At 40.7% G+C, this 20,935-nt stretch overlaps 1 protein-coding gene across 1 annotated transcript in view; it reads left to right on the plus strand.

Moving 5' to 3' along the window:
• The first annotated feature begins 19,905 nt into the window (after positions 1 to 19,905).
• Positions 19,906 to 20,935, plus strand: part of LOC129705700 (MOB kinase activator 2-like) — a 140,309-nt gene continuing 139,279 nt past the window's right edge. The window contains exon 1 of the mRNA XM_055649412.1: positions 19,906 to 20,149. Coding sequence (XP_055505387.1) covers positions 20,133 to 20,149 — 17 coding nt within the window. The 5' untranslated portion in view covers positions 19,906 to 20,132. The remainder of the gene's footprint in view (positions 20,150 to 20,935) is intronic.

Genomic DNA, 20,935 nt, shown 5'->3' on the forward strand with positions numbered 1-20,935 from the left:
CAGAGACAAAAAGACAGAAGGTCTGAGATTTAAGTATTGACGAGTGAAACTAGAGGATGGAATGTAGGTGGAAGGGGAGGGAGAGGGAATAGGTGCAAGTGCAGGTGGGTCCCAGGGGAGAGGGGAGTATGTAATCACCTACAATTGGAGAATTCAATGTTCATACTTTTGGGTTGTGCGCTACCCAAGCTGAATATGAGGGGCTGTTTCTCTAGTTTGTGTGTGGCCTCACTATCTGGCAATAGAGCATGTTCAGGGCAGGAATGAGAATGGGAAGTGGAGTTAAAATCATTAGCAACTGGAAGATCCAGTAGGCCGTGGTCGCCATGTCTACACTTGGTCTCATCAATGTACAGGAGGCCACATTGGGGACATTGGATGCAGTGGAGGAGGTTAGAGGAGATGCACGTGAACCTCTATCTCATCTAGAGAGCACTTGGGACCCTGGATGAAAGTGAGGGAGGAGGTATGGGGACAGGCGTTACATCTTCTGTGGTTACTGGGGAAAGTATCTGGGGAGGGGATTTTTTGAGTGAGAAGAGGTGAGTGAACTAAGGAATTGCAGAGGGAGTTTTTTGTTTAAATGCCAGAGCTGGGTGGTGAAATGTTATCTTGGATACTGTGCTTAATAAACAGAGGCATAGAATGCAAGAGCAAACAAGTTTAAAAACACTGGTTCAGCCATAACTGGGGTATTGAATCCACTTCTAGGCACTATATGTTAGGAAAATTGAAAATGTTTTGCAAGAAAACAAAATGTTTCTACGAAAATGTTTGCAGAAGTTAGTTCTTCTGAGAACGGGTTCTTCTTAGAATTTCTTAAAATTATGCATATGCAACGTAGACAGAGGCTTTTTCCAGGGGGAAGGTAGAGGGGGAAGGGGTCAAGACCTAGGGGACATAGAGTGAGGGTGATTGTCAACATTACCAAATGTAACCTGAGGAACTGAAATATGCACGCAGAGTGGTTAGGATGTGAAAAACACTGCAAAGGGAAGTGGTGGAGACATTGAGCCTTTGAAAATCAGCTGGATAAGTATCTGAAACAAGAATTTCTAGGGCTTTGAGGAATGAGAAATGGAGTGAATCTAGCCAGATTGTTCTTCCAGAGGGATGGTAATGAGATGATAGGTCAAATGGCGTTCTTCCATAGATACAAGACTTCAGATGCCGGAATCTTTAGGGTTTAAGATGACATTGGCAAATGGAGGAGAGGATCAATGCCAGTGAGAAAGCTGTGAGCTTGCCTCCTGCACCCTTGGAGGCAAGCTGGGGTTCTGAGGTTGGTTGCGGTAGCCATCCTAGCATTCACAGAGGTTGAGCGGTGACTGCGGGAGGCAAAGGGATGGCGTATTCTCGGGTCAGTGCCAATGGAGCGAGCTGCTGAAGATCCTACAGTAACCAAGGGTACACATGGATCAGGCGCTATTGGAGGTACCACAGAGATAGGACAAACATCCAGAATGAATGTGGCCTGCAGTGGTTGTGGAGTGGCGGTGGAAGACATTGACAGCATCGCTAGGCTATGCCTACCTTTACCACATCGAGACAGTGCCATCCCCAGGGCAATGGGAAATGAAGATAGTAACTCAGTGGGACTGGCAGCATCTCTGGAGAGAGGGAATGGGTGATGTTTTGGGTCGAGACCCTTCTTCCTACACATTGGGAGGTGCAGTCTGCAATTCTTCCACTACAATCATTGCACATGTATTTATGTATGAATGTGCTAATGTGCAGTGCGAATTTACTGATTTGAATGCAAAACAAACAATTTCACTGTATCTACAGATAGGTACATATGACAATAAAGTACCATTGAGCAAATCCCACACACCCCCATTCATTGCCAGGCTTGGCCATAACCAATCACCCTTTTCCAGCTTCTAACAATGTGGATATATACTGTAACACATAAGTTCCCACCTGTGAAATTTAAATTTAGTTAATAATCCAAAATGTGTACAATTGCAACTAACGGTCTTAGTAACTGCAAGACTTAATGGCTTATCATAAGCCATCTCTTTCTCATGTTTTGCTATTCTTGCCTTTTCTGGTTTATATGTGAGTGCACAGTGTTGACTGCTTCAGGATGATGGCTCATTACTGCTTTCTCAAGGGGCAGTTTGGGATGAACAATGAATGTTGCCCTGTTCAGCAACAACGAGATCCCAAAAAATGAATTTTGAAAAAAACTCAATCGCCATTGCCAATGCCTCAACCACCTTCATCTGCTTCATCAATGCTCTTCCTAATCTCAAATGGAATTGCTTGAAAACATACTATTTACATTTATCAATTTTAAAATAGCCCACAATTTGGTGATATATTGCTACTTATGCTGTGTTATTAACTTACACTAGATGGAGCTAAATTCCCACCCTCTGCACTTTCATATAAATAAATCCCCAAAAATTTACAAGATCATAGAGATTGTGATTTCTTCCACCTATAGGTAACAGGACAATAGAGCCTAAACAAAAAAAGACAATCTAGGAGTGACTTTATTGCAATCCTAAATTGGGGTAAGGCCAACTATGATGGTATGAGAAATGGACTCACCCAGGTTGATTGCAGTAGGTTTAAGAAGGAACTGCAGATGCTGGAAAATCGAAGGTACACAGAAAAGCTGGAGAAACTCAGTGGATGCAGCAGCATCTATGGAGCGAAGGAAATAGGCAACGTTTCGGGCCAAAACCCCTTCAGACTGATGGGGGGTGGGGAGGCGGGGAGAAGAAAGGAAAAAGGTAGGTTGTTTGAAGGTAAAGGAACGACAGGAAGGTGGGATGTTTTTAAAAGTGTGCTGACAGAGCTCAGGACATGCATATCTCTGTTAGAGTGAAGGGCAAGGCAGGCAAATGCAAGGAAGCCTGGATGATGAGGGAAATTGAGGCTTTGGTCAAGAGTAAGAAAGAGGAATGGAACAGGTATAGGCAGCTGGGATCAAGTGTATCCCTAGAGGAGTTTCGGAACTACGGAGCAAACCTAAGAAGGAAATCAAAAGGGGACAGTGTAGATGGAACATGTTGGTTGGTGTGGGTATGTTGGGCCGAAGGGCCTGTTTCTACACTGCATGACTGCTACACTTGCACCTGGATCCTACGTTGAGTATTGGAATAGCAGGGCAGTCTGCTCAGTATTGCAATAATCTGAATTTGGCAGACTGGCACTGGCCAAGACCTGGCCTGCAGCCAAAACAAGTTATTTTAAAATCTGCCCTCTGTTCAGGATGGTGTAACCTGGGAACTTGTTTTCTTATCAACCACCAGGTGGCGCCGTACAATGGCTCCCCCGCCAAGTCTGTCTCGTCCTTTCTTTGTTGTTTTTTAGTCTGTAGTTAAATGCTGTTTTAGTGTATCTTTAGTTTTGTATGATGTGCGGGGTGGGGGAAACTTTTTAAATCTCTTTCCATGACAGAGATGCGACTTTTTCCTTATCATATCTCCGTCTGCACTGCGGCCTAACATTATGGAGATGGTGGCCTCTTGCTGGGGATCGACCTTGGGAGCTCCAACTGCAGGAGCCTGCAGATTTAACATCTAGGAGCTGGTGGTCCCTTTGCCGGGAATTCCTTGCGGTCTTGAATGGAGCTGTTTCCAAACCAAGCTATGATGCATCCTGATAAAATGCTTTCTCTGATGCATGTGCAGAAGTTGGAAAGAGTTGTAAGGGACATTGCAAACTTCCTGAGCCTTCTCAGGAAGTAAAGGTGTTGGTATGGTTTCTTGGTCGTTGCTTCAATATGGGTGGTCCAGGAGAAGTTGTTGGTGATATTGACGTCTAGGAATTTGAAGTTTTCAACCATCTCTGCTTTACTTCCTGACATCGATCACTATGTCCTGCATTTGCATCAATTTGCATGAATTCATTAGGTAATTGCAAATTCACGCAATTCTCTCTTTCAAGAAAGTAAACTACATGAAATAATAAATGCTGTTTGGAAAACAGATATGTATTTAGTTTCAGAGCAAATGGCCAAAATAGTTACTTTACAAATTATTTACCCAGCTCTCAGAGGTTGTGATGTAATGAGATTTCTACTCCAAAGGGTAACTACTATTACCATGTCCAGATCACAGCAGAGGTGCTTCTTAAGAGTTTTAATTAAATTATTAGGTAACATTCATTAGCTACAGAACCATTTATTACTTAAATAAATAAAGTTAAATGGTTTATGTGATTGCAAATGATTCAATTTAAGATATATTGTCTTTTGTGCTGGCCACAAATAATTATTAATTGAAACAAAACTAATTTATTTGTTTTAAGAATAAGACATTGTAAAATTGTTTATCAAACTGACTATTGATTTATGATGATTATGTGGAAAATGCAATGAAACCACATTACTTTATATAATATAGTTATATATGATTACAGTCATATTCACAGCCATATATATATATATATAACTACATGAAATTTTGCACAGATTTAGATAAAATATAATTGAGAAGGAAGTCATAACTCATAACATAACATATGACTCAAGTCATAACATAATATATGGTATCATAATAATGTTTAAATCGACTGCAACAGGGAAATAGGGTCCCCATGGTGTAATATGGGCATTGGACACTAGATGGCGCTTACCTTTTTTTATCTCATTTTCTAATTAGTTTAAGTAATTAAATGTGCAGCTTTTGGCACTGATGAGTTATGACTTCCTTCTCAATTAGATTTTATCTAAATCTGTGCAAAATTTCATGTAGTTCCGTGACATGGGTCACGAAAGTTGATTTCTAGACACATATTTGATGCTCGGCCCACTGCCTATGTTCAGCATGTCCCCAACAACCCTCACCAACTTCTGCAAATGCACTGTAGAAAGCAATTTATCGGGATGCAGCACAGAGTGGTTTGGGAACAGCTCCCATCCAAGACAGCAAGAAATTACGAACGTAGCCTAAATGCAAACCAACTTCCCTTACATTGACTCCATCTACACTTCACACTGCCTCGGCAATGCCACCAGCATTTCAAGGACCAGTCTCACCCCAGTCACGTCCCCTTCTCCCATATCCAATCAAGCAAGGGGTACAGAAGTTTAAAAATGTATTCCTCCAGATTCAGGGACAGTTTCTTCTGAGCTGTTATCGGGCAACTGAACAGGCACAGTCTTGACTTCCCATCTACATCATTGGAGACCTTTGAGCTATCATTAATCAGACTTTGTACTGTAGGACATTATCTTGCACTAAATGTTATACCCTTTACCCTGTATCTGTACAGTGTGGAAGGCTTGATTGTAATCATGTATAATCTTTTCTTTGACTGGATAGCACACAACAAAAGCTTTTCACTGGACCTCAGTACACATGACAATAATAATAAAGTAAACTATGATGTGAATTCCCATTAAGATCAAAGAAACACTCCGCCGTGCATAAAAGTTGCTTCAGAACTGTGTGGATGCATCCGAATCGATGCGGTTATACTTTCAGCACCGAGACAATACACACGTGACAAATTCACTAAGTCATACTCTGATTTCATGTCTATAAAATAATACAAATACATCCGAAGTCTAGACCATGGTGATATAGAGAGAAGGGAAATTGCAGAGAAAACAAAACTGTGGTTTGTCTCACTGACGATTCATTTTTATGTGAAGTATACAGTATTTATATTTGAATTATGTATCATTGGAAATTATAGGGACAGCTGCCGGCTATTTACTGCAAAGTGATTGATATATTTGGAGTTTCACTATTTTAATTTTTTCTTAACCATGTGTCTGTCATATTAACGAATCATGAATTTAATTTAGGAGAGACTTCTTCATTTGAAAATGTTTTACTCCTACTTATTAGGCTGAAGAGACTGTCTTTACGCTGCCAGAGATTTTGTCGAGCTGGTTTTGTCAAGCTTAACAGTTTCATATGGTATTGATTTTAAAGGGGCGGCACGGCGGCGCAGCGGTAGAGTTGCTGCCTTACAGCGAATGCAGCGCCGGAGACCCGGGTTTGATCCTGACTACGGGTGCTGTCTGTACGGAGTTTGTACGTTCTCCCAGTGACCTGCGTGTGTTTTCTCAGAGATCTTCAGTTTCCTCCCACGCTCCAAAGCCGTACAGGTTTGTAGGAAAATTGGCTTGATAAATGTAAAAATTGTCCCTGGTGTATTGTGTGTGTAGGATAGTGTTAATGTGGGGATCGTTGGTCGGCGCGGACCCGGTGGGCCGAAGGGCCTGTTTCCGCGCTGCATCTCTAAACTAAACTAAAGGTTGATTGTCAATTTACCTTTCCATTAAATTAGAGTCACGAAAACTTATCATTTATTGAATAGCCTACAGTAAATTAAAGCTCAAATATTTACAGATCACAAGGTGATGACATTTCAAGAGAATTGGACATAGACAGGAACAATGGTAAAAATATGATAGATATCAACAAATGATTTATGTCCACAATAAGCCAAGTAAAAAATGGGGGGGTGGGGAAAAATCAGACAAAGAAAAATAATTTTGGATCAAACTGCAACAGCTATTTTGGTTCTATGTCCATAAGTCTCATATTTTTAACATCAACACGATTGCCTGCATCTGCCATCAGCATTTATAAATAGAGTGGAATGAATGTAAATTAATCACATCTTTCTGCTGTTATTTTTGGCATGTACAGTCACCTTCACAATAAATGGCAGCATGATAAATTTAGTTTCTGCACAGTTTAAACGGTGTATTCAGTTTTACATATTAACTGGCTAAATTAATAGTATTATAATAAACAACTTCTGGTACTAAATCTTTGTTGGTTGACAATGATCAAATTGTGTTTGATATTCCAAACGCTCCCTAGTCCTCCTTGTTACCTTTCTGGTGGCAATGAACTGAACAATTGCTGCTTAATCTTTTCATCATTGTCATCTATTCTTCATTGAAAAACTTCCCTTCAAATATTACCGACAGAAGAGGTATTACCAGATATCATTTAGTAATGATTTATAGATGTTTGCACCCAGGAACTGTAGGCACACTTCAGTTATGCTGGGGACAGATGAGGAAAGTTTTATTGCTAACAACACAGCTGATTTAGTGGCAAATGCTCCACATCACTGCTTACATCAACATGCAGCTGCCAGTGAAACAGCATTTTCCCCGAACTCTTGCGTAATTCCTCAACAGACGTGGAATAACCTACAATATAAATTGAAAAACACCTGGGTGATTTATTGATTTCCGTTGATTCAACGTTGTTTTGCCTTTTCCCCTTCTTTCCATGTTATTTAAGGTTCCGATATGTGGTGCTTTGTTCAAAAGCAGATTGAAAAATGCTGTAACTACATAAACTATAGAATAAGAGGTGCAAATCAATACAACTTATTTAACAATAAATTGTCTACACATTGTGGAGACAGTTAATTTCTCAGATTTATGATTTTTCACCAGAACAATTCTACTGATTTGCTGCATACCCGAGCCTCTACTCTTGTTTTATATCATTTGTATGCATGAATGCAATGCAATAAACATTCATGATGTTCGTGCACAATGTATTCAACACATACCCTATTACTCCTACCAAGGAAACATTAGGTCTGATTCTGATCATTTCTTTGTGTGATTGAGTTTGGAATAGAGTGTCTGTTTGGGATTCTGTACACTATGAAGTGTCCAATGGATCAGATGTGTGTACCGCAATTCTGGGGATGTTGGCCTGGAATGTCAAGAGTGTTTTATTGTCATATGTCCCAGATAGAACAATTAAATTCTTACTTGCTGCAGCACAACAGAATACGTAAACATAGTATGATATTATAAACGAGAGAGAAAGGTTCATGCTTTAGGTTTGCTAAAGGCGACAGAATGTGTAAAAGACAAGTGTAGCTCAGAAACGATCCCATTTACATTAATCATCTTTACCTCGCTATACCCTTTGTGAAAAAAATTGTCCTTCATGTTCCTATTAAATCTTCCCCCCCCCTGTCCTCTGGTTCTTGAATCCCCTACTCAGGGTAAAAGATTGTGCATTTACCTATCTAATCACCTCTATTCTGAAGTTGGCTCAAAAGGTGTTCATGCAGGTTACAAAAACTACAAAGAGGCATCAATAAACATGGTGCCTGTCCTATAGTTCAGTAGTTCTATCAAAGGAGTGGAAGAGACATGCAACAGTATCTTAAACAATTATTCAGAACTGCCAAGCAAATGCAAGGGCTTGAGTTCATATATATGAATGCATGTAAGTAAGATTGATGACCATCAGACTCCTATCACCCTGACCCATGATACAATGGCTAAAACAGAGATCGGGCTCAAAGAAGGGGAATATTATTTCGGACTACAAGGTATTCAATTAAAATGGGGGAAGGAGGGATGGCGGTATTGATCAAATAAACTGCTATGACAAAGGAGAGGAATTATGCATATGACAGGTTAAAAGCAGAATTTATGGTGTTGCATTTCTGAAACCAACCAAGTTTGTTGCATTCTGTAGGCAACCCAAAACTGGAAAAGAGATACTGTAGATGAAGGTTTGTTGAACAAAATTCATAAAGTTGCAATAGCTACACTAATGATAGGAGGCTTCAATTATCTTGTGACCAGGACAATGACCAGTCAAAGGAGGAGGGTGGCTATAAATTCATAAATATATGCAAGGGAAATTTCTTGATTCATGCGTTTCCAGCCCCTCAAGGGAGGAACCAATACCACATCTAGTTCAGGGAAATTAAATAGCTCAAGTTCATTTCAGGAACAATGGTTAGAACATAGGTTAGAATGATTAAAAGCCATAGAGGCAGGTGCAATTATGACTTTCAGTGCAGCACTATAGCACAGCCACTGTAGCTGCGTCTTCATAGCACAGGAGACCTGGGTTATATCCTGAACTCGCGTGATGTCTGTGTGGCTTTTGCATTCTTCCTGTCGATGTGGTGTATCTTGACCTTCAAGATGGTCCCACATAAGAGACAAGGTCCCACATAAGAGAATAGTCTGCAAAATTAGAGCACGTGGTATTGGGGGTAGGGTATTGACACAGATAGAGAACAGGTTGGCAGACAGGAAGCAAAAAATAGGAATTAACGGGTCCTTTTCAGAATGGCAAGCAGTGACTAGTGGGGTGCCGCAAGGATCAGTGCTGGGACCAGTTATCCAACTAAAAGTCTTGTCTTGTTTGTGTGTGTCTGTCCACGATGTGTCAATCTGCTTTTCCTTTCTTCTTCCAAACGCTAGGTCACAGCCTTCCCATTTTCACATATTCCACTCACATTTATCCCGTCGTGGCGATAAATATCTTCCCGTCACATTCCCATCTATATTTCCGAAGTTATTAATCCTTTAAATTTTAAAAGCAGCTCCAAAAACACCCATTTCGGAAAAAAAAACACCCGAGTGACGTCACAATGCACTCGCAAGGCAGGACTGGGAGGGTGGTGCTGGAGCTGGAGTGAAGGCCGAGCCCTGGACTTGGGATGGGACCGTGATCGGGGCCGAGAAAGAAGCGCCGCTGGAACCAAGGACAAGCCTGGGTCCGGGATCAGGGATGAGCCCGGAGATGAAGTCGGGGCCTGCATTGGAGCCCAGGTGGCGGCCGAGCTGACGGATGGAGTCTACAGCCAGGGCCGGGCCGAGTTCGAGAACCAGGCCGAGATCCAGGCCCTGGCATTCTCTACAACCTGGGTTGGTCCTGGGGCAGGGAATGAGAGTATGGGGAGGGAAATGAGGGGGATGGGGTGGGGAGTGGGGGTGGTAGAGGGAGATGGGGGGGTGGGTGTGGAGGAGGGAGATGGGGAGGGGTGGAGGAGTGAGATGCCCCCCCCCTCCCTATCTACCCTCACTTCCACCCTCTCTACCCCCCTCCCTCACCATCTCCTTATCTACCCTCTCTCCACCCCCTCTACCCCCCTCCCTCTCTGCTCCTCTCTCTCTCTACCCCCCTCCCTCCCTGCCCCCCCCCCCCCTGCCTGCCTCCCTCTAGAGATTGAAGAGGGAGGGTGAAGAAGAGGAGGAGGGAATGCTGGGGGATGAAGAGAAATGAGCCGCGCCTGCGCAGTTGGGGGCTATGCACGAGTGGTCCAATATTGCGTTGGGGGAACGGCTTGCATTGGGGGAATGGGTGAGTGGTGGAATCTTGCAATGGGGGAGCAGACTCATCAGGTCTGCACATGGTCTAGTTTACAATAAATATTAACGATTTAGACGAGGGAATTAAATGTAACATCTCCAAGTTTGCAGATGACACAAAGCCGGGTGGCAGTGTCAGGATGGTATATGAGGCGGCAGGGTGACTTGGATAGGTTGGGTAAGTGGGCAGAAGCATGGCAGATGCAGTATAATGTGGATGACTGTGAGGTTGTCTACTTTGGTGGCAAGAACAAGAAGGCAGATTATTATCTGAATGGTGTCAGATTAGGAAAGGGGGAGGTGTAACGAGACTTGGGTGTCCTTGTATATCAGTCACTGAAAAGAAGCATGCAGGTAGAGCAGGCAAGTTGTGAATCTGTGGAATTATTTGCCGCAGAAGGCAGTGGAGGCCAATTCACTGGATGGTTTCAAGAGAGAGTTAGATTTAGCTCTTCAGGCTAACGGAATCAAGGGATATGTGGAAAAAGCAAGAACGGAACACCAAATTGCATGGCGGTGTTGGCTCGAGAAACCAAATGGCCTACACCTGCACCTATTTTTCATGTTTCCTGCAGCTGTGTAGGCCTCCTCCAGGAACTTCAGTTTCTTCCTTTTTTTAAATTATTTTTTATTATTAGAAGTACGATATGTAGTACATAAGTATCTAATACATAATGAGATAATACAGTTCATGTACAACTTTTTTCAAATTTAGCAGAATAGAACAGAATATGAGAGTAGTCGCGATAGAGGAGGTAGTCAAGAATATCCTAAGCTGTTGTGTTGGTTCATGAGATAAATTCAGTTTCTTCCCACATCCTAAAAATATGCGGGTTTGTAAGTTAATTGACTTCTTTAAATTGCTCGAAATATGTAGCGAGCAGATGAAAAAGTGGGATAACACAGAACTTGTTTGAATGGGAGATGATGTTCGGCGCCTTTAAAACACGTTAGGACAGATATATACATAATAAGACATTAGAGAGCTATGAGCCAAATGCAGGCAAATAGGACTAGCCCAACAAGCCAAGTTGGTCAGTGTGGTCAAGGTAGGTCAACGGTCCTGTTTATGTCCTGCTCCATGATTCTAATAGCAATAGTTAGCATATATAACTATCTTTTTTTAATGCTCTTTTGAAAAGTGGTGGCGAATGCCTTTGACAGACATACTGTGGATGTACCGCATGCGCTTCAGAATGCAGTGGGTTGTTCTGGATTTTCAGTCAATGATAATCGTGGAGAGGACATAAATCTCCAATGCTAGGTAACAGAATGTGTCACTTAGAGATGGTCTTGAAGGTGCAGGTGTGCCAATTTTTGAAACAATAGTAGTAGTAGGACCCCCTCGGTCATGACTGACCCATGGGTGATGCATCCTGGTCGGATGTAAGCCGGGGCGATGTCATATGGAGGACAGGCTGTTGCTCATGCAGCACGCCCCCCACTCCACGTCGCTGATCGATCCAAAGGAACAGCAGGGCCATTACAGTTTGGCACCAACACCGTCGCAGGAGCTGCCAGAGCGAGGTTGTAGACAACGACAAACTGCCTTAGGGACTCCGACTCTGGATTTTCTTGAGGTTTACTCCTGGAGCCTTTACCATGACTGGATATGGCCACAAGGCAGTGGAGGTTTTAAATCAGAGTTTTCCCTCTCCTAGATAGACTGCCTTCCCAGGCTGACGAGCCCCATCTGCCAGAAACCATAGACTCATAGAATATTGAAGGGTAGGCAATTTTGTCAATTAGTTTCCCTGTAAAGTTACATTTTCCCCCTGTATTTATCTGATGTATTTCAAATGCTGTTATTGAACTTGCTTCAAACTTCTTTGAAGCAGTAGATTCAGTCATATTCATGTTTTTTTACAAAATGTATTACACTATCCCTGACTATCAGTCATTGTGTTAAAACTGTTGTTGTATTGCTGATTTAGCTCATCTCCTTGAATCTATGTACTCTGCTGCAAGAAACATTTTCTCCATATGTACTCCATCAACACCTTTTTCAAGCTTTTGAATTGCTGTGTAAATCTAGTTTCTCTGATTTAGGAAGAATCTGTAGTCTTAGATATAAATTCTTCAAGACAGTAAAAAGAAAAATGACATTGCAAATCACAATTAGAAAAGTCCATAAGAGTGCAAGAGCATTCCCATGCCATGGCAGAATCAGGGTTATGTCATTCAAGCACCTCACAGTTGTAGGAAAGTAGCTGTTCCTCAACCTGGTGGAGTCCAAGTTTGTGCTTCTGGCCTTGTTACCCTATGGTAGCAATGTGGAGGGCACTGCTCAGATGGTCGCGATATTGATGGTAGATGCTGCCTTCTTGTGGCAATGCCTCCTGTTGATGTTTTAGATTGTGGGGAGGACTGCACCGAGTTGAGCCCATCACTTTCTGCATTCTCTTGCATTATGATTACATCTATGTAACATCAACTATCATTGAGCAGTTTATGAATTCCATATAAATGTGGATGCCTTGAACTTGCTGACCAACCTCTGCCAGTGACTTTCTGGCTAAACTACAGCAGGTTACAACAAACATGATAAATTCCTCTTCAATTAAACAGGATAATCTGCTTGTTGAACATAACGCAGGCTATACCTGGTGTGGGAACATCTAGGCCAACTGCATCCAATCCTGTTCACCATACTTTAGAAAGAATGTTATGGTCCAAGAAAGGATGCAGGAACACATTTCTGACAATGAACGATGACGGGGGGGAATAAAAGGAAAGGTGTGCATAAGCAGGATGGTTGAGAATAGGACAGATGTGAAAGAGAGGGGGTTGAGGTTTGTTAATAGGAGAGAAGTTGTTCTTGTTAGCTTTCGTTACAAATACCAAATGCAACTGACTTAAAGTGAAAATAAAAATAAATCTGGAACTATGTGGGGAAAAGAACTGTTTCATCAGGTGCTGGTAAACTGTCTGTACGGAGTTTGTATGTGTATGTATTATATATGTTTGTATACCCCATGAAGGTTTTCCCCGGGTGCTCAGGTTTCCTCCCACACTACAAAGACGTACAGGCTTGTAGGTTAATTGGCTATGATAAAGATTGTTAATTGTCCCTAGTGTGTAGGATAGTGCTAGTGTATGAGGATCGCTGGTCGGTGCGGTGTCAGTGTGCCGAAGGGCCTGTTTCCACGCTGTGTCTCTAATCTAATCTAAATTTCCACAAGACCTGTGCTCCATCAGTTATAATGTTTGGTTGAAGTTATTAAGGGATGGTGGTCCCTGGGGGGTAGGCCACGCCTTGGATCATCCCCCTCGCCGATTGACGGACAGGGGCGTTGGTCTGCCACAGGGTTTCCAGACGACCCTGGGTTTAGTGCTCTCGAGGTGTGTGTGTGGTGTACTCTTGCTGTTGGGATTAAAAGACTACTGTTTTAACCCGCCTGGAGTCTGGTCTTTTCCTGACCTTGACCAGGCCACTACAATGCGAAGAAGCCCTTAAATGAGCCTGAGATTTGCAGCTGCCTTGGTTATTCAGATAAACCAAGATTGTAAAATATACTAATATGATTATTGTAGAGTATTATATTGTTAATAAAATGATTAATATAAGGCTATTGTAGAGTATTATATTGTTAATAAAATGACAATAAAAGGCTATCTATCTATCTATCTATCTATCTATCTATCTATCTAATTGCTTCTTCTTCTTGCGAATGGAACATAAACTAAAGGAATAGTTAGATCTCAAGCCGGGTGTTGAGCAGCCAGGTTGTTGTCTCTGCATCAATGTCTGGCAGGCCCTGAGCTCCATTTGGTGGGTGGTAGAGCGGGCACCCAGAGATGACCTGGTTGGCTGTCTGTTATTCTGCTCCGCATTCACAGGCTGGGCTCTGGCGGAGCCCCCATCTCCACATGCTGGCATTGAAACGCCCAACTCCAGTACCAAGTCTGTTGAGCTTCACCCATGCTCCTCTGGGGAGGTCAGACCCTGGACAGCTTTTACTTGGTGAAGAGATGTAACTGTGTAATGGAGATGAGGTTGCCTTCCACTCCTGTGACCACTTGGTGGCTATCCAGTATGCTTTTGTCTCAGTTGGCTGGACGGATGCTAGGAGTTGTTTTCCATGTGGAGCAAAGAGGTAACGGGACTTCAGTCGGGGTGGCCTCTGCTCTCTGCTGATAGCTGGATGGAGGAGGTGATCTGGGTCCATGGCACGACAAGATAGTGCTAGAGTTGCTGCTTGCCTTCGGATCCCTGCAGACGGAATGCCTGCAAGTATAGGGAGCTGCTCTACTGGAGTATGTTGAAGGCATCCAGTGATGGTTCGCAAGGTGCTGTTCAGGTTCGTGTCTACCAGGCTAGTATGTCTGCTTCTACTTCATATGGGAGCGCAGTACTCAGCTGGAGCATACACAAGAGCTAAGGCAGAGGTGCGAAGAGTTGAAGGACTGGCTCCCCAACTTGTTCCTGCCAGGCGTCGGTTGAGGCCGCTACATGCCATGACCTTGTCGCGGAGACCAGCCAGGTGTTGACGGAATGTAAGAGACATGTCCAGCTTTACGCTGAGGTATGTGGGTGTTTGTAGGAAGCAGAAGTGCCTGTTGTTAACGAAGACAGCTAGCTCTCGCTTAGCTTCCTTGTTGTTTAGATGGAATGCTGTTGACACTGTTTTGCCTTCGCTCAGCTTTAGTCACCACTGTCATAGGTATACTGCCAAAGTCCCCATGTCTTGACTCAAGGAGCTTTTGATTGTCTTGTTTCGACACTCTTTGTGTCTCATCAGGATTCATTGCTCACTCAATGGGAAGTACATTTTCCAGTTTATTTTCATTTTTGTCCCCATTTTAATTTTTTTGAATTTTCATTTAGTTTCCCCTCATAGCAAATTCTAACTATGGACAATATGGGCACACTTTCTCCAATCCTGCTGGGAAATATTTTAGACATGTAATAGTGCACTTTATCACTAATAGTAATCCAAGGACTTATTATCCTACTTATTATATAACTGGAAATGCATCCATTTACCAAAGATTGAATACACTTAAATCACAGTTATGATCGCTAAATGGGAAGCATGTACATGGATATCAAGCATCATTAAGCAAGATCCACCAAGTGACCTTTCACAATAACTATGCAACAAATACATAGTAAACAACACACAAATTTAAAAGAGAATACTACTTTTAAAATAATAGGCTGGCATTAAATGATGGTGATGTATGCCTTTGTGAGAAAGGAAATGGCCAAAGCTTTCCAACATTTTGGGTTAAGGCAAGTGACTTGGGTATTCAAATGAGATTTTTTATAAAGTACATTTGAGATTTCAGATTTATTATATTAGATTTGAAGGACAAAAAAATCCATTAATATCTACTCAATATTAACATTCTTCATTAGCTAAAGGAAATTGTAACAAACATTGGGATGTACGATACATTGAGTTGAATAAACAAATGTATAAATATTTATTTTAGACATGAATAGTTTCAATGACTCTTCTTCCAATTTGAAACTATAACAGAATCAATCAATGGGCAGGTAAAAACAAATAAGCCATGTCTGTGTTGTAGCATTACCTGCAAACTCATTAACATTATGGTTATTATTTGAGTGCTGTATATAATGTGGACGCAGACTAAAGGGTGTGTGTCAGATATGCACTAAAATATAGCAGCACAACTCAGTGTTTTCCTATGTACTAGAAATCAAACCAACTGTCGCTTGCATATGTACTTATATTCTGCATGTGAATAAAGTTTTCAAAAAAAAATGTGCTGTTGCAAATAATTATTCCTATGCAATGTGATCATGAATGAATAAAACGTTTTGACCAGATTATTTATTCAGGTCACCCGAATAAATAATCTGGTCAAAAAATTAAGAGCGTTCGATAAAATTTGTACAAAATGTTTTGCTTCACTTGTCATCTCTGTGCAGAAACGATATAGAGTTAAAAGTATAATTGCACATAATATCTTATCGCCAGTGAAAATTGAACAGAGCAAAATCCATTGCAATATGTAAATGCAGCCATTGGTTATTAATGCCTCGAAAGATTTATAAAGAGCTGTGGAGGAGAAAGTGGAGTTACAATCAACAAAGTTGATAACATTTTTTGTCACAGTGGACAATTCAAACTTTCATAAAAAACCTTGGATTGGACACAATGGAAACAGCAAAGAAGTAAGAAAAAGTTTTAAAACATTTTAAAAATTAAATGCTGAGAGAACAAAATGTCTTTAGTATTTTGTTTTATCTCAGAAGGAAAAGGTTACTGGACTCTGTCTTCAGAATGTGCGTGCAAATGCAAAAAGGTTTACGGCTGGCAATAAAATCTTGAAAGTTAACCTTTATATCACTTGGCAACCTGCTGAGCACAAAACTATGCCGTTTTGTAATTTTGGATTGAACTGATTTGGAGTGAACAATATGCGGAATCCCTATTAATTAATTTTTAATGATCACCCAAATTGTCAATTTAAGAATTCACAACCATATTACTAACATAATGTACTTTTGAGCTCATCTTTAATTAACGTTTTACATGCAATGTAGTACTTGAAATAGGAACCAACTAGTCTGAAATGTATTTATTTATTAGTTATTTATTTTGGACAGAATAAAAGAATAAAAGTCAAATGTGAAACAGCATACAAAAAACAAAACAAAAATATTTATAAAGTGTCATAAACAATATCTATAAATAAATGAAATCATATGTGTCCGAAAAGGAGCAGGAAGAAGCCAAAGCTTATTAATTCCCACCCCTTATTCAACTGCTTGTAATTATCTCATACAAATTTAGCAGCTATATGTACACCATATGTACACCAGCCACTATATGTACACCAAATTATTTACATTTGAACACTAATCAAATATTTACAAAGCCATACAAAAAATAAAAAAATAAAAATAAAATAAAAAACCCGCATATACTATACAGTATCTTAGTCATATTTACAACCCATCACTCTATAGTCACCCTTCCCAATACAATCAGTATAACAAATATCACAATCACCTATCCTCATCCCAATATCCTTTTAAACAAGTGTTTTTGTACATCTTTTTAAACTGAATTATGCTTGTGCTAAGTTTTATCTCCTGTTCCAGACCATTCCACAAATTCACACCACAGATTGCTATGCACATACTTTTAAGAGATGTTCTGACATTGAGTTTTTTTAAATTATGTTCCCCTCTCAAATTATACCCACCCTGTCTTTCCATAAACAGTTTTTGTATATTTCTTGGAAGTAAATTATTACTTGCTTTGTACATGATTTGCGTAGTCTTAAATTTAACCAGATCAGTGAACTTCAGTGTATGTGACTTTAAGAATAATAAATTGGTATGTTCAAGATATCCAACGTTATTGATAATTTTTATTGCTCTTTTTTGTAATGTGCATAATGGCTGTAGGTTGGTTTTGTAGGTGTTACCCCATATCTCCACACAGTAACTCAGATATGGCAATATGAGTGTATTATACAAAGTATGTAATGATTTGTGGTCCAGAATGTGTCTTGATTTTCCCAATATTGCTATAGACTTTGCCAGTTTTGCTTTGACGTGGTTTATATGTGGTTCCAGCAGATTTTGTGGTCTAAGATCACACCAAGAAATTTATTTTCATATACTCTTTCTATACTTATGTTATCTATTTTCAATTGTACTTGAGGGTTTATTTTATGTTTTCCAAATAGCATAATCTTTGATTTGCTTAAATTTAGAGACAATTTGTTGACATCAAACCACTGTTTTAATTTATTCATTTCTGATGTGATGACTTCCAAAAGCTGCTTCAAATTGTCACCGGAACAAAAAATATTCGTATCATCGGCAAATATAATCAATTTCAGTATATTTGATACTTTACATATGTCATTAATGTACATTATGAAAAGCTTTGGGCCTAACACAGACCCTTGAGGTACTCCGCAAGTTATGTTCATGCAAGTTGATTTATGTTCACCTATTTCCGTAAATTGTTGCCTGTTTCTAAGAGTAGAAAATTATGAGGCATTTTTAGTTGCACCAATTATGTAATTGATTTGGACTTTGCAAACTGCAGTAATAAAAGAACGTTCCCACCCAACTCAAATAAAATCACTGCAAACAGCTCTCCCAAAATGAGTGTTTTATAAACCTCTATTTGCAAGGTAGAAGCTTTCATTTCCTCTCCATCTCTTGAGAAAGATGGGAGTGACATGAGCAACAGACGTTTTTAAGATTAAAAAGGTTTTTGATAGAGTGGATATAGCAATAAGATTTCTACTTTGGGGGAGAACATAATTCGAAACCATCGGTCACCAAGCATCCAATAGGGGATTCAGAAGGAACTACTGCAATAAGAGTGTGGAATTCACCACCATAGGAGTAGACGGGGTCGATTTAGGCAGAGGCTGAACATGCACTCAATAAAACATTACACCTGCATTTAGATGAAAAATGGTGAGAGAAGGCTTGAGAGGAGCACAGGCACAAGAATGGAACCATTGGGTTGAATTGCTTGTTTTAGTGTAGTGCATCCCATCTTGGTTGGTTAACAGTTCTAAAACTGTAATAAAAGGAACAAAATAAAGCAACCATGTGGACTGGCTTATTTGTATCAAATTCAGTAATCTTCAACTGCCTTGCGATCAATAATGAAATGCCTGCTAGTAATTACTGCTTTAGTTGTACACAGACTGTGTCCAATCCTGTTTTGTGCACTGCCTATACTTACAAGTGTTGAATCATCTTGACCTTGGAATGGGTACATTGCAATTGTAACCAAATCAGTACGTAATTAGCATTGTAACAAAGAATTAAGAATTTAATTATATGGTAACATTAAAGTTACTTGATTTCATGTTTAGAATGTGAACATGGGGTGATGTAATTAAGATACAAAATTATACTAGAATGTTGTGGTTAATTAAACTAGATCATTTTACTGGGACGTACCAGAGTAAGAAGACATTATTTAAAAATTGGAGCTTGGCCAGTTAGGAACAAATCCAGGATGCATTACTTTTATGCATGGTGGTAACAGGAACTTCAAAAGGTATGGATACTGCAATGACTTAAAGCTAAAGTTAAGATTTTATTCAGTATTGAAGACCAGAAATACTCCAGAGAACAAATATGGAGTCATATCACAGATCAACTAAGATCTATATGAATGTTAAAACAAGAGGTGTTAAATACATGTTCCCTGTTCTATTTAAGCTACAGAATCGACAGTCCCTCCTCCTGTCACAATTCCCTTGGATAAACAATCTTGGATGAATGAGAACTCGTCATAATAATAAAGGAATCCGCATTGATGGTTGTTGTCATTCAAACATTATTTTAAGTAACTTACTGTGCCACCAAGATCACCTAGTATCTCCTAACGCAGATTACATCCAACCTGTCTTTCTCCAATCTGGTGGTTTTCCTTAATTACTTACATGCCAATTCTAACCACATGAAACAGGTTTAAATATTTTACAAACATATCCTGGTGAGAAGTTATACGAGTTCAATCCTTCCTCTCTTTGCAATTACCCTTTGTCACAAATTTACCACTGAACGGTTTTGTGCATCACACAGAGTCCACTTTGGAATTGTTCTCCTTTCCCGAGAAACCTCCAGACATGCTGGGCATTCCCCGCATCTTATGTTCGTTTCGGAATTCCAGCATCGCTGACAGTTAGCTTGCAAACCATTTTCTATTCTCAACGCGAAAAGGTTTTCCAGCCAGAAATCCACCTGGTGACCGATAGCAATGTTTGGACTACAGATCCCAGCAGGCGGATGTTTCCGGCGGAAGTGGGCTGTGACCCGAATGGGGAGGGTGTTGAGTGTTTACTTCCGGTCGGGCTGTAAGCAGCGGCACAGCGCCGCTAATGTGTGAGCGTCTCCGGACGGGCTCACAGTTCCGCCAGCTGGGCTCCATCCCTCACAGGCACACAACCGCCCTTGACAGACCCTCTGGGCGCTTTAAATGCCTCGGGACCCTCGCTTGCTTGACACTGCTTCCAATCTGATGGTGCTTGAGTGTTTTGTGGAGGGAGAAGGGGTGGAGGAAGCCTAAAGAGGCAGCGGGAGCTCTTCATCGGATCAGCGATGGATTGGCTCATGGGGTAAGTGAAGGAACTTCAGAAAAAAAAAGCCCAGCCACTGAGCTGGGAGCTGGGAGCTGGCTGTGAAACGATTGCTCCATCCATCAAGCCTCTTACTATATAGCTCATAATTGGGCCGAAGTTAAGGGATTCGTGCCCGAACCCCGGCTCCCATGTGTACTCCGTGTAAGGACGTAAACAGTTTGTGCAAGTTTAACTTTTTTTCTAAAAGTAATGGAAATGCACCCGGCAAGTAGGAAGAGAGGATCAGTGCAATCAGCCCTTGTGAGATGGATATTTGGTTTATTGGATTACTTTATGAAACCGTTGGGTGGATAAATCTTAATTCGAGAAGGTTGTAACATTACAATTTCCAGTCTGAAATAATTAATTTTAAATCTAAAGAAATACTTAGTCGGTTCTTAATGTAACCGTTGTTAACGTTTGATTTTAAGATAAGCAAGGCAAGTAAAGATCAGAAATATTATCTATTTACGGAGTCGCCATAAAATAAACTGCATGCGATATTTTTACTGCACAAGGATAGATCAATCCGTCGTGCTTGCAAATTTGATCATGAAATTGCTATGTCATGCTAGAGTACAGCAGATCATCTTAGTAAGTTGTAAATAGCAAGGCTTCGATTAAGTTTCGTGGATTTGAAGACGTGTTTACGGATTGGGGGGGAAAAAACTTTACTTGTAGCATCACGACTTTGCAGATTTAAGGTAAAATATCGTTCTGTCAATTCTTCCATTAACGTGTAACTAGAAACGCATTGTGAACAATGTTGGTGTCTATAAGCGT

This window comes from Leucoraja erinacea, chromosome 18 (genome assembly GCF_028641065.1).
Source record: "Leucoraja erinacea ecotype New England chromosome 18, Leri_hhj_1, whole genome shotgun sequence".
In the NCBI taxonomy this organism is placed as follows: domain Eukaryota; kingdom Metazoa; phylum Chordata; class Chondrichthyes; order Rajiformes; family Rajidae; genus Leucoraja; species Leucoraja erinaceus.